Below are 12,847 nucleotides of genomic sequence, written 5' to 3' on the forward strand. Positions count from 1 at the left end.
TTTAAACATCTTCTGCTTTTATAATTTAGTCACTAGAGCTTGTACACTGAAATGGTCTTTCTGTTTTAAAAGTGTTCACCATTGGGCGCCTGGGTGGCTCAGTGGTTAAGCCGCTGCCTTCGGCTCAGGTCATGATCTCAGGGTCCTGGGATCGAGTCCCGCATCGGGCTCTCTGCTCAGCAGGGAGCCTGCTTCCTCCTCTCTCTCTCTCTCTGCCTGCCTCTCTGCCTACTTGTGATTTCTCTCTGTCAAATAAATAAATAAATAAATCTTTAAAAAAAAAAAAAAAAAAAAAAAAAAAAAAAAAAAAAAAAAGTGTTCACCATTTAGATGAGTTTTAAAATACAAATTAATGAGATGAAATCTCAAAGTAAAGTATCTTCTTACAAAGACTAAGTACATTTCTCCGCTCCACTGTGAGGTCTGTTTTTGCCCTTCAAAAAGCACGAATTCATGTGATTGGTTTTATATGCTTAGAAATGAACCGCTAACAAAAACTAGAATAATTTTACTGTTTGTAGCTCAAAATGTAGAGACAACTAAATTTGTACTTACTGGAGCATGTAACGTATTACAAATCTGATGAGACCGCAGCTATACAAAAGAGAAGAGAGCAAGCAAATGATTGACATGAAACTATAAAGATAAAAATGAGACTATTATTAGTGTTACGCTATTTCTAAAATGAATTATTCCCTAGTCCTCTCAAAAACTACAGAGTTATAGAACTATCATTTGAAATTCACTCACAAGAACTACAAAATTCACTAACTACTGCTAATGTGGTTATTAGATTTTTTTTATCCTCTTTCTCTGCACACACACACAAACACACACACACACACATTTATGTAGCCACTTATGATTGTGTATTTGAATATCATTTTATGTAGTACTGTGTACTACATAAAAAAGAATGTTTTTTTAAAAAACATTTTTCTTATTTAAAAAATAAAATTTTCATTTTGAATTTTCAAGATAAGATTTTTTAAAAGTTTAGAAAAAACTGTATTAAATTTCATTAAATCAGCATCTTAGTGCTGACTTTATCCTGAAATTAAGTGTATCTAGTAAGCATGAAATAGCCTTCCCACAACCATTATTAAAATAAGGTGCAGATATCCATCATAAAATATGTTTTTTACTTTCCTCATTTAAATATTTCAGCATATATTGTACATATGTATACACTGTCTACATTTACAGCAATTTGAAATTTGTAATAGAAGAATAGATAATGATCTTAGTTGTTTCATTTTAATCAATTTCATTTTTTTTCCACAGTCCTAGTCCATCAAGCTCTCTTCTTAATAGGACCATTTTCAATATTCATTTGTAATTTCATTTTCCCACTGTGTTAGCTATTTCCTAAAGTAAGTTAAGCACATGAGGGGGTTATACTTGCTCTTTTGTTTTTCTACAGCACAATCCAGTGAGTAGATGTTCTGTTATACAACATAGTCCTCATGTAAGTTAAAAAGATGTACTCCTTTTTTTCCTAAGGAATTTTTTTAAATGCGAAGAGGTAGCTATATTCAGTTAACAAAATATAACCTATTGTAAGCATTTTTGTTTCTGACCAATTCCCAGTCATCAGCTGATAATGACTTGAAATTCAGAAGAAAATGAATAAGCTTGGTAGAAATGCTTTATCTCTGTTAGGTATTCTTTAGCACTGACCCATTTATGAAAATTCGGCTGTTAGTTGAGTAACCTCTGTGAGGGAAAAAAGATTTGTTGAGTGTCAACTCTATACCACCAGGCATTATGTCTCCCAGTTTTCAAAGTTTATACTTTTTATAGTTTACACTATAACTGTTTCCTACCAACAATCTTCAAAGAATCCACACTACAATATTTTACCACTTCTGTTTCTTTACTTTTTTTAAGATTTTATTTATTTGACAGAGATCACAAGTAGGCAGAGAGGCAGGCAGAGAGGGGGAAGCAGGCTCCCTGCTGAGCAGAGAGCCAGATGTAGGGCTCAAACCCAGGACCCTGAGATCATGACTGAGCTAAAGGCAGAGGCTTTAACCCACTGAGCCACCCAGGCGCCCCAATTTTTTGTTTCTTTAATAACTCATGCTCTTTTGATTTTTCTCAGACTAGTAAAGCTAAACAAGGAGCAATTTTATTTTTCTTAAAAAAGAGTGATTTTCATTAAGATTTACTTTTTAAAATGTTTAGGTATATGCAATTAAGATCTTATATATCTAATTAGAAATATAAAATACAATGGCAAAGTAATGAAAAAGCCATAGAGTCTAAATAATGGTCAAGGCAAAAAATAAGAAATGTGACAATTTTTTACAACAAAAATATCTAAAATTGATTTTTAAATTTTATACATACCTATATATTTAATAAGGAATATGTATACATGACCAAAATAACACATGCACAAACACCTAAAATTTATGTTTTAATAGTCATGATTAATAACTAGTACATTGTATTCTGTAAATACGTAGTTGTTATGACCACATTAGAACTGTTTAGTTTTACTGTGGAGTCATGTGATGAGACATATTCTTCTCTATAATTCCAATGATGTATCTGTGCCACTTCCAAAAGAACGCTCAGAAAAATGTACATTTTTTCTTAAGCTTCAATTTCCCATTTAGGAAAATGAAGTCAGCTTTAAATATCTTTATACTCCTCTCATCTATGGAGAAGGGGAAGGGGGACAGAGGCACAGAGTAGCTATGACACATATGTCCTTCAGGAAAAAAGATTTTGCACCAGATGGTAATTTTCACATGTAACCAAGAAAAGAAAACCACTTTATCCACTAAAGGTGGGTGAAGGCAGGCCAGCTCGCTCTCTATCTCAAAATTCCAGGGGGGAGAGTTTTTTTTGAGAAGCCAAACTGAAAAGACTATAAAGCAGGGGGTGGGGAGGTTAAGGAAGCACCTAGAAAATGAAAAGTCCTTTTCAATTTGAGTTGTTTTTGAGGAAATGGAGAATTTTCTTAGCTTTGAACATTTGGGGGTAAAGCTAGTGTAGAAGTTAACAATTTTGAAGAAAAAAGTAATCAAGTAATTTCAGTTGATATTGCCGCCACATCCAAGAACATAAGCAGTAGGTTTGTATTATATATGTCATAGATTTTTTTCAAACTTCATTTTTATATTAAATCATTTTTTGCTTTACAAAAATATCTGTCCACAATGAGAGGAGAGCTGGTTTTCCTCATAGACTAAGAAGCTGTGAACTAATTATTTAGGTTCCTGGAGAAGAAAAAAGTTCACATTAATATCAAAAGTTGGTAGATATTCATTTGTAATAAAAAAAAAAGTATGCCTTCTTTTAATATTAGGAAAAGGCCAGTAAGAAAAACTGCAGCTATTTGTTTGTTTGAAGATAGGAGGGATCAGAGTTAAGGGTATTCAAACATAACGATGTGTTTCCCTTGAAAAAGGTGAAATTTTAACTTGAAATTGAGTAGGATAGTCATGAGCTTTGGGGAAGTAGGAAGAGAGGAAAAAATATAGGATGAGTGCTGTTAGGAATGAGGAGATGAATAAGCCATAGCCGAAGGTCTCAAATAAGACAGCTATTTTAAAAAGAAATGTTTAGTGACCACAATCTCGTTTCCTCTCCAGTAATGTTCAGCAGCTCAGGTATAGAAAGTAGTTGTTTTGATTAATCAGCAGTTGACATTTTGCAAAGAAAAGGCAATGGAAAAGTACAGAGTCCTCTAATAAATGGAGATGTGCTGAGGGTGAAGATTGAGAGGTTGTTCTACGCAGAAATGAGGGGAAGTTATGAGTGGACTGGTTAAATGGAATGAGCACTGAAGAGAAGGCCTTTTTTTTTTTTAATATATATACAGCTGGACAAATAATTGTCTGAAAGCAACAAAGGCAAACTAGGAAAATGAGGCCACCGCCATCAGGACATAAGGCTTATGAAGTGTGAAAGAATTGAACCAACTCTGTTGGAGAAAGCTACCAGGGAAGCTGAGGCTTTAAGAGAGGGGGAGGGAGGCTCCTACCTCTCAGGGAAAGCAGAGAAGGAGTAGAAGAATGTGACAAAGAAGCTGAGGGTATTTGAGAGTTAATCCATGTTGAAGGGGGAGGGGAGTTTGGGAAGGACAGTGGCAAGAAAAATGTAGGAAACTAGCATTCCACAGCATGAGAATTTGACAATAGGTGAGCAAGGTTGTGGAGTGAATGATTGCACTATGGGCAGAGACTGAGTGGAGAGGCCCAGATGGCTGACTTTTCTGAAGGTTGTGGGCTGGCCATTCTTTTTTTTTTTAAGATTTTATTTATTTATTTGACAGACAGAGAACACAAGTAGGCAGAGAGGCAGGCAAAGAGAGAGAGAGAGAGGAGCAGGCTCCCCACTGAGCAGAGAGCCTGATGCAGGGCTCCATCCCAGGACCCTGGGCATGACCTGAGCCAAAGGCAGAGGCTTTAACCCATTGAGCCAACCAGGCGCCCTATGGACTAGCCATTCTGAGTGAGATCCTAGATAGAACAGGGGCTACAGTCCCTGGTCAGTGTTCAAAGAGATTAACATGAAGAGTGGTCTTCTGTCATAGGTCAAGTAAATCCTTCAGCACTTTCTACCAAAAGCCTGGTGAGATAACCTGGATCATTTTCAAGCTAAGAATTGCAGAAGGTGCAATAGGGATGTTAAAATATTGACTAGGGCTACTACTCCTTGAATCCTGGATAACATGGTAGCTGTGAAACAGACTGAGTTGGTAAATGTTTGTTTTCTTATATTCTGTGTCAACATGGCATATAGACAATCCATATAAAACATGATTGAATTTATGCAGGTGCAGGTTTATAAAGAGAAACAAAAAGAGAAACAAAGTTATCCGACCTTGCTTTATATCTTAAAAATAAGAAAGTCATTTGTCAAAATAACATGTCTGACTCACTTGATCCTCTTAATGGTACTTTGATAAGAATTTTAAAGATCTATTTGAAGCTTTGAATTACTAATGAGATCATAGAAGAAACCTAGACAGTGAGTGATCCCTCTTTGTGAAGCCAAAGACTAGGAACAGATCAACACACACTATGAAAGGTCATAAATTACTGTGGAGGAAAAACATAGGACACCAGATAGTTAAAGAGAGTTCAGGCCCACTGATCATAATCTGACTATTAGATTGAAAAGCCTTTGAATCATCAAGGCTTGATAAATCAAGGAAGAATGTGGACATGTTTTGAAAGAACTCAGCTAACTTATGGATACTGCCATACATCACGCTTTGGGATTTAACCTTTCAAAAGCAGGATGGCATATACAAAATATCATGGTAACAATTTTGCAAATAGTAGGTTGGAATTGGGGATTCTGAATCAAATTATTTTAGAGTGTTCTTCGGTTTTGGAGAGTTAATTAGCTATCCTCTCTGGAGTCATTAAACTACAACTGGGCAGAATTCTAGAACTGTACTATTCTAAAAAGAATTCAAAGAGAATTCGTGACCAGATCTTTCTTTTCATTGAAGTCATATGAAAAACACAGTGTTCTGAGCTGGACAAACACAAAGTACAGTGACTTGGCTGGCGTATTTTGTAGTCTGTTTATTTATGAAAATAAAATTAAGGAGCTGCTTCAGAAACTTAATTCTGTTTTGTTTTGTTTTGTTTTTTCAGTTGACTCTTTTAAGTACCACTTTGCAGCATATTGAGAGTGTGGGTCAGAGCAACCTGTCTTTCTGCTACCCACATTCAAGCAGTCAAAGGTTTCACGTCAAGTCAGATTACTTGGAAGGTAGAAAATGGTAGTTATCTTTTTTTTAAATTCCCTGGTTTAAAACACAAAAGCAAAACCTTCATAGTGTTAAGATCATAAAAAGTACTTAGGTTATTATTGTTAAATCCCTGCAACATTTTCATCTATTCATTTAATGAATGGGTCATATATGGTGCCTTTTTTGTGCAAAGTGGGGTTTGATAATTGATTTAGATAACTTTAGATAATTGATTTAGATGGGAATCTATCACTTAAGGCTGTCTACCTTGTTGATGGGGGGAAAAAAATGAAAAAATTAATCAGTGATATTGACTATTTGATCAGAATGTTGAATAAAGTCATACATAGATTTAGTCTATAAGCTGCCCTTAGACAATTGGAAGTTATGGTTATGCATGAATTAGATCAGATTTTTCCCTCTTTGGTTACTGTGTCTATCTATAGATGTATGTACTCCATAAGGGAATAATTTTCTCACTCCAAATTTGTGAGCAAGATTTTAACAGAGCCTTCAATAGTCTCAGCAACTAGTCAATGAGATGAGTACACCTACCAGAGTGTATTAATCAATAAGAGATCAAGAGACAATCAGTTTGGGCCTAAACACTCTACATATTCAGGTATATATCTAAAGTTATACTATATACATTATGATGTTCTTTGGTCAGGTAAATAAATCAAGATGTAGATACATGGATTTGACTAATTGAAATTAACCTCAGATATTGACCAGTGTCAGGATAGGTGTCTCTTCCAAAGTCAGATTTGGGATACTCCAAAAAGTAAAATTACTTTTGATCACAGAATGTTAAAAGACCAAAAAGGGAGACTGCCCCTGAGCATTGTCTAAATAGCAGAGTTAGTACATAAATCTAGCACTAGTACTGTATACTCATACTATGATGTTGGAAATAGAAATAGAGAATAGGTTTAATTTTAGGGCTTATTTTGTTACAATAGGAGTTCAGTAACCACATGAAAACAAAATGAAACAAAAAATGTATTTCTATTATGTTATGAAAGGCCTTATATCACCATTAACTTCCTTTATGAAAATGGTAGTTATGCTTCTCTGGAAAATGTTTAAGAATAATAGGATTTTCTTAAAGGAATTGTTGAGTTACAGCATGTGCTATCAATTACTGTAAATAATCTCTTAAAATCCCACAAAAGAATCCAATTGCTCACAAAGAAAGTGGAAAAGCCATTAAAGTCAGATGTATTAAGAACGAGACCTAATTCTCTGTAACATCCCGGACATCGCTCTAAAGTCTCATAATTGCAAGATTGCCCACATGCTTATAATTAATTTATAGACTTTGGCAGAGGGTTTCAGATATTGTTTACTTCAGATAATCAGGTTGGGAGGTGATCAGTTCCTTTTTTGATCTACAAGCTTATATTCTGCAATTTTGCTCAATTTCACACTAATGCAACACTTAGCAAAAAGACATGTTGAACCATTTTGTCAGAAAATATTCAGATAAAAATTTATAGGGTTCAAGTACCTAAGAAAAATGTTTAAATCCATGTTGATTTTATTTTCCTACTTTAGTAGTGGAAAGCATTTTAAATTTTTTTTGTATTGCCTTTAATAAGAAATTATTGATGATTTTTTGGGTATGATTTCTATTTACAAATTGAGTGACCGTGAGCTATCAGAGGGAATAACATCAAGAGGACTTTTCTGTAGGTTTGCCAAATACAAAACCAAATAAAAAAATAACATAAGAGGCAGGTCATCTGGGTGGCTCAGTCCATTCAGCATCTGCCTTTTGCTCTGGTAGTGATCCCAGCTTCAGTGCTGGGATTGAGCCCCGTGTTGGGGCTTCCTGCTTGGTGGCGAGCCTGCTTCTCTCTCTTCCCCTCTGCTCATCCCCTGCCTGCCCTATTCATGCTCACTCTCTCTCTCTTTCAAATAAATAAAATCTTTAAAAAAATTACTTAGAGGAAAATAATAATTCTCAGTTCTTTAAAATTAATTGTTCTGTGTATAGCTCTCTGAATATAAAAATACATGATCTGTTGCCTTTAAAACCTAGGACCCCAATCTTACCTTTAAAAGGACTTCAGAAGAGTATGTACATTCCCACAAAGAAAGTGGAAATTTCTCACTGTAATTACTGTGTCAAAAAGGAAGATTGTTTAAAGAAAGTATTAATGCCTAATACAAATGTATCAAAGTGAAAAATATTTAATTAAAAACATTTTGTAAAAGCAAAGTCCCAGCTGTCCTGCCATTCTACCTTTACATACATTAGTATGTGCCTCTTAAGAATTATGGATATATCCTTACAAACATATAGTTTATAAATCAAAATGTAAAATTTGCGGGTTTTCTTTTCCATTTCTCAGATAAGTTCTCAGTACATAGTGTCCTCATTACTTCAAAAATAGACCATCCTTTTGGTGAATTATACAGTTGTGATTCTAAATATTTCAAAGTGTTATTTCTTTGTGTATTTATCCATATTTATTAATTTTTTTTAACTCAGTAGACTTTTAACAATTAGGAAATCAACTTTATTCTAGAATGTAGGTCTGCTCTCAAGTGAGTTTTGTTATTCTAGAATAGGTAAAATAGAAGCAAAAATTTAGCAGTTTAGAGTGATATAATATATGAGCTGTTAAAGAAAGGATTCTGGTTCTGGTTTTATTTCTTACAATTGGATGGATGAAAATTTATAGATATCAAGCTATATGTAAGTTTACACTTCCAGTATTATGATAGAGATGGTTGATTTGTCATAATTTCCGAGCTTCCTGAAATAATTTTCCCTATCATATTGGATTGCATGAAAATATAAATGAGAACGGTTCACTCGAAAGGGAAATAACAATTTTAATTTTTTAAAAAGTGTGGCACAGTTGTTTTTTAACCAAATTCAGAGACCTTTTTCTCTCAAAGGCCACTGTTCATGTTCAATATACACAACAAAAGAAGCACCTACACTCGTATAGCTAGCTATATAAAATTCACTGCAGTTAACATCTAAGTATTATTTTATATTTTGAAATTTTATTTTTGCTCATGATATTTCACTCTCTGTTTTGTTTTGTTTGTTTGTTTGTTAGTTTGTTTTTGGTCCTCCAACAAATCTATTAATTTAAAAAGGGATAGAGGAGCAGAGAATAGAGACAAACGTGTTAACTTGTTTTAGAGCAACATTGCCAAAATGTGCAGAAGTGCAATAAATGAAAACTGTCGGCAAAACCAATGACCTTTAAAGCATGACCCATGCATTTGATGTAGTTATGTTATCTCTGTTCTTTGTGGAGAACCCCCAGTTGGTGGTAGTACTCATAGAACAGAGTGCCACCCTCCACGTCAAGTCAAGAAATGTCATCTCTATATTTGTAAAAGTTCTTCCCACATTTTTATTAAATCCGTACTTATGCTACATGTCTACTGACATTGGTGGTATTCTTGACTTTAATGGAAATTGATGATAAGCATTATAAGGATTGATTTTATATTTTGGTCAACAGATTTTCCACATGACCTATGACCTTGCCAGTGCAGTGGTGAGAATTTTTAACCTCATTGGCATGATGCTGCTGCTATGCCACTGGGATGGCTGTCTTCAGTTCTTGGTACCACTACTGCAGGATTTCCCACCAGACTGCTGGGTGTCCCTGAACAAAATGGTTGTAAGTAATTCGTATTCTTTTACACCCTACATAATCCATGTTTTGCCAGAAAGTTCTAAGGGTATGCTAGAATGATCTAATTTCTTCTCCGAAAATGTTCGGAGAAAATTTTGCCTTTGCGGATGTAAAATCAAATGTTCTATCACTTTTTCTGCAGCTACATTTCATTTACATGAAATGTTTCTGGGGATGTGTATGTTACAGGATCTATTTTGAGGTATCTTACTCTGTGTATATTGAAGACATATTTTACTTCAAAGCTACATGTACACTCACACGTACGTATAATTGTGGTACAACGCTCATGGTACAATGTTCTTCCAAAACTGCCTACTGCTTAGAATATCTCCTTTTTTTCAACTTGATTTTGGCATTTACTGTGCTTGAGACATGCAATTCTAGGTGGTGTTAAAACTTGCAGAGACATGTATATCAGTATAAATACAATGAGATATGATATGTGCATGATCTTTTTGCTAGGGAAGACAAGGAAACATTCATGGAACAGGTAAAGCCTTTATTTACTTTTAATTTTTATTTATTTTTAAATTTGGGTATAGTTGACACATAATGTTACATTAGTTTCGGGTGTACAGTTTACTCTGAAAGATATTTACATATTTAAAAATCTGTGAAGTATAAATTTGATTTAATTAAGTATATTCATAGTCACATTTATTTTTAAGAACATGGGTTTTAAAAAGAGAACATGTGTTTTGATCTATCTTGTACAATACTTACGAAGAAATTGGAAGTAAATAATGGATGATAAATTTTATGAGCCTCTTACAAAATTTTAACCTTGGCATAAATCAAGTGCCCTCTTTCTTCCCAAAATGTTCCATGTTAATTTCTGGGCTTATTATTGTAGAAGTGATATGGATGTTTTAATAACATTTATTTTTTCTTCTAATAACTATAGCTCAGGGTTTGTATTTGAAGAAAAGAGGAGTTTACGTTACATGTTAAGAGGTCCAGTCTTCTTTCTTTACTTGCTTCTGGCCGACTTGTTTTCCTCCCTGCTTCCTACTCTCCCAATCCCTGCCTTCTTTATCCCTTTAACTCCTTTCTTTGAGACTTAATATTTAATATTAATATTAAATACTTAATAACTTAATATTGAGACTTAATATTCACCTGGATCTCTCCTTCATTTCATTCATATCTGTTTAAATATCTGCCTCACTGAAGCTAGTGTGTGACCACTCTGTCTAATACAGTACCAAACTGGTTAATATTTTATCTGAAAAGAATTTAATAGCACACACACTTATTTGTTATTTCTATTTCTCTGTGTCCTCTACACAAACTGTTCCATTAAGTCCATTGACTTAAGTTCCATTAAGTCAAAGAATTTGTCTGTTTTGTTCTTTACTTTATGGTAGTGCCTAGAATAGTGACTGGCATCGTAGTTTGTTGTAATCTAACCACCTTTATTGCAGTCAAATGCTCTACCACTGAGCTATACCCCCTAACCACCTTTATTGAAAGTTCATTTGAGAAATACTGTATTTGTGTTTCCCTACCTAAAAAACAAAGCAAGGTGCAGGTTACTCTTTGAGTCTATGAAGTCTTAATTATAGATCTTTTTTTTTATCACTGAAAGAAAAAAATGTGAAGACATTATTAAAATATTTTGGCGGGGGTGGGAGGAAGGAAAAGCCACAGCTCTATAGTCTAGCTATTACCTGAGTGTGTAGTATAAAAACACTAACACTACTGTCAAAAGATGATTCATCGCTGACACTAACTGCTATTTAAGTTCGCAAATAATTGTTGTTTTAAATTACCCTGAGGTATCTTTCTGAAAAATAGGTATTATCTTTATTAAAAGAGTAAAGGGACTATTTTGGGGTATCCATAAAGTGCATATAGTTGTGTAATTATAATATATGGGAATATACTTCTTAATATATCTAGTGCTAAGCACATTTACTGAAGAAAATTTTTATATCTTGATCATTTTTTAAGTGTGTCTACATGGGTTTGCTTTGTGTGTTTGTACTTAATCTAATGTAGTCAAATTTTATTATATCTTAATGTTATACAAAATACCATTCCTGAATTTGCAAGTTTTTTTCTTGCATCTTTTCTGAGGGGCAGAAAAGACAATTTTTATGTCAGTAGAGGATCGCCATGATATCCTTTGACCTTGAAGATATTATTTTCTATCTTAAAGCCATTGAATTCTGGAAAACCTTCCATTACAGCAAAACAAAGCAAAATGTATTTACATAATAAGGTAGTTATAAAAAAGTAAAATCCAATGTAAAAAAAAAAAGCACCCTCCATGTATCTATCTTGCTTGCTATATATGGCCCCTCGTGCTTTGAAATATGCTTTTATTTGGTCCTCATAGCAACAGAACGAGGTGAAAACTCTTATCCCCCATTTTGCAGTTCAGAAATCTGAAATTTTTAGAGGATAGTTTAATTGTTCAATAGCACACAGGTTAGTAGATGAATAGAACCAAGATTAGAATGCCTATGGCTGCCTGGGTGGCTCAGTGGGTTAAGCCTCTGCCTTCGGCTCAGGTCATGATCTCAGGGTCCTGGGACTGAGCCCCACATTGGGCTACCTGCTCGGCAGGAGCCTGCTTCCCCCTCTCTCTGTGCCTGCCTCTCTGCCTATTTGTGAGCTCTCTCTCTCTGTCAAATAAATAAATAAAATATTTTTAAAAAATTAGAATGCCTAGCTATCTGACTTCTTAATTTCTGTTCTAAACCTTAGAATATCTTGTGTTCTGTAGATTATAAAAATTAGTTAAGAAAAGTAATGACAAGAAATGAAACCTGTTATCACAGCACTCCGGTTGCCGTAGCAAGTCACTCGAAAATCAGCATTTGAGCTCTAACACTAAAAAGCAGCAAGACGGATATGAGATGTAGATGTAGAAAAGCAAAATCAAATTCAGAAGGCAACAAGTGAGAAGCCAGGTCAGGGTAGATGCAGGACATTATATCGATCATTCTTAGGTATGTGCTTGACAATTCTATGACGTTTGACATTGATACTAAATAATTTATGGTAAACATTAGGGTGTTGGATGAATTCCTTATTCCTTCTTTTTCATATTTCGCATTCATAAATGATTTATATCCTTAAGTGTTATTTTTAAATCCTCCTTACCATATTTTCATTTATATGTATACATATATCTTTTTATATATTTTTAATATTTTTGAAACACATTTGCATTTATATCTATATCCTTATCTACATATCACTAGCTAATTATCATATATGTCCTATTACAGGAAATCCAGAGTAATGCTATGACTATACTATATCCGTCACTGGTGATTTGTTCAATATATTTATTCTTATCTTAACTGTTTCTAATCTGCCGTTTCCTCCATAGAAATAGCTTCAGTTCCTCTGCCTTCGGCCTCAGCGAATTCCTTTGCAGTCTTTATAAATTCCTCATTGGCAAGAATTCTTTAAATGGTATTTTTTAAGAGTTAATCACTAG

General features: G+C 34.1%; 1 protein-coding gene across 1 annotated transcript in view; it reads left to right on the plus strand.

Moving 5' to 3' along the window:
- Positions 1–12,847, plus strand: part of HCN1 (hyperpolarization activated cyclic nucleotide gated potassium channel 1) — a 392,660-nt gene that overhangs the window by 201,968 nt on the left and 177,845 nt on the right. The window contains exon 3 of the mRNA XM_032337446.1: positions 9,214–9,375. Coding sequence (XP_032193337.1) covers positions 9,214–9,375 — 162 coding nt within the window. The remainder of the gene's footprint in view (positions 1–9,213; positions 9,376–12,847) is intronic.

The sequence above is a fragment of the Mustela erminea genome, chromosome 3 (genome assembly GCF_009829155.1).
Source record: "Mustela erminea isolate mMusErm1 chromosome 3, mMusErm1.Pri, whole genome shotgun sequence".
Classification (NCBI taxonomy): Eukaryota; Metazoa; Chordata; class Mammalia; order Carnivora; family Mustelidae; genus Mustela; species Mustela erminea.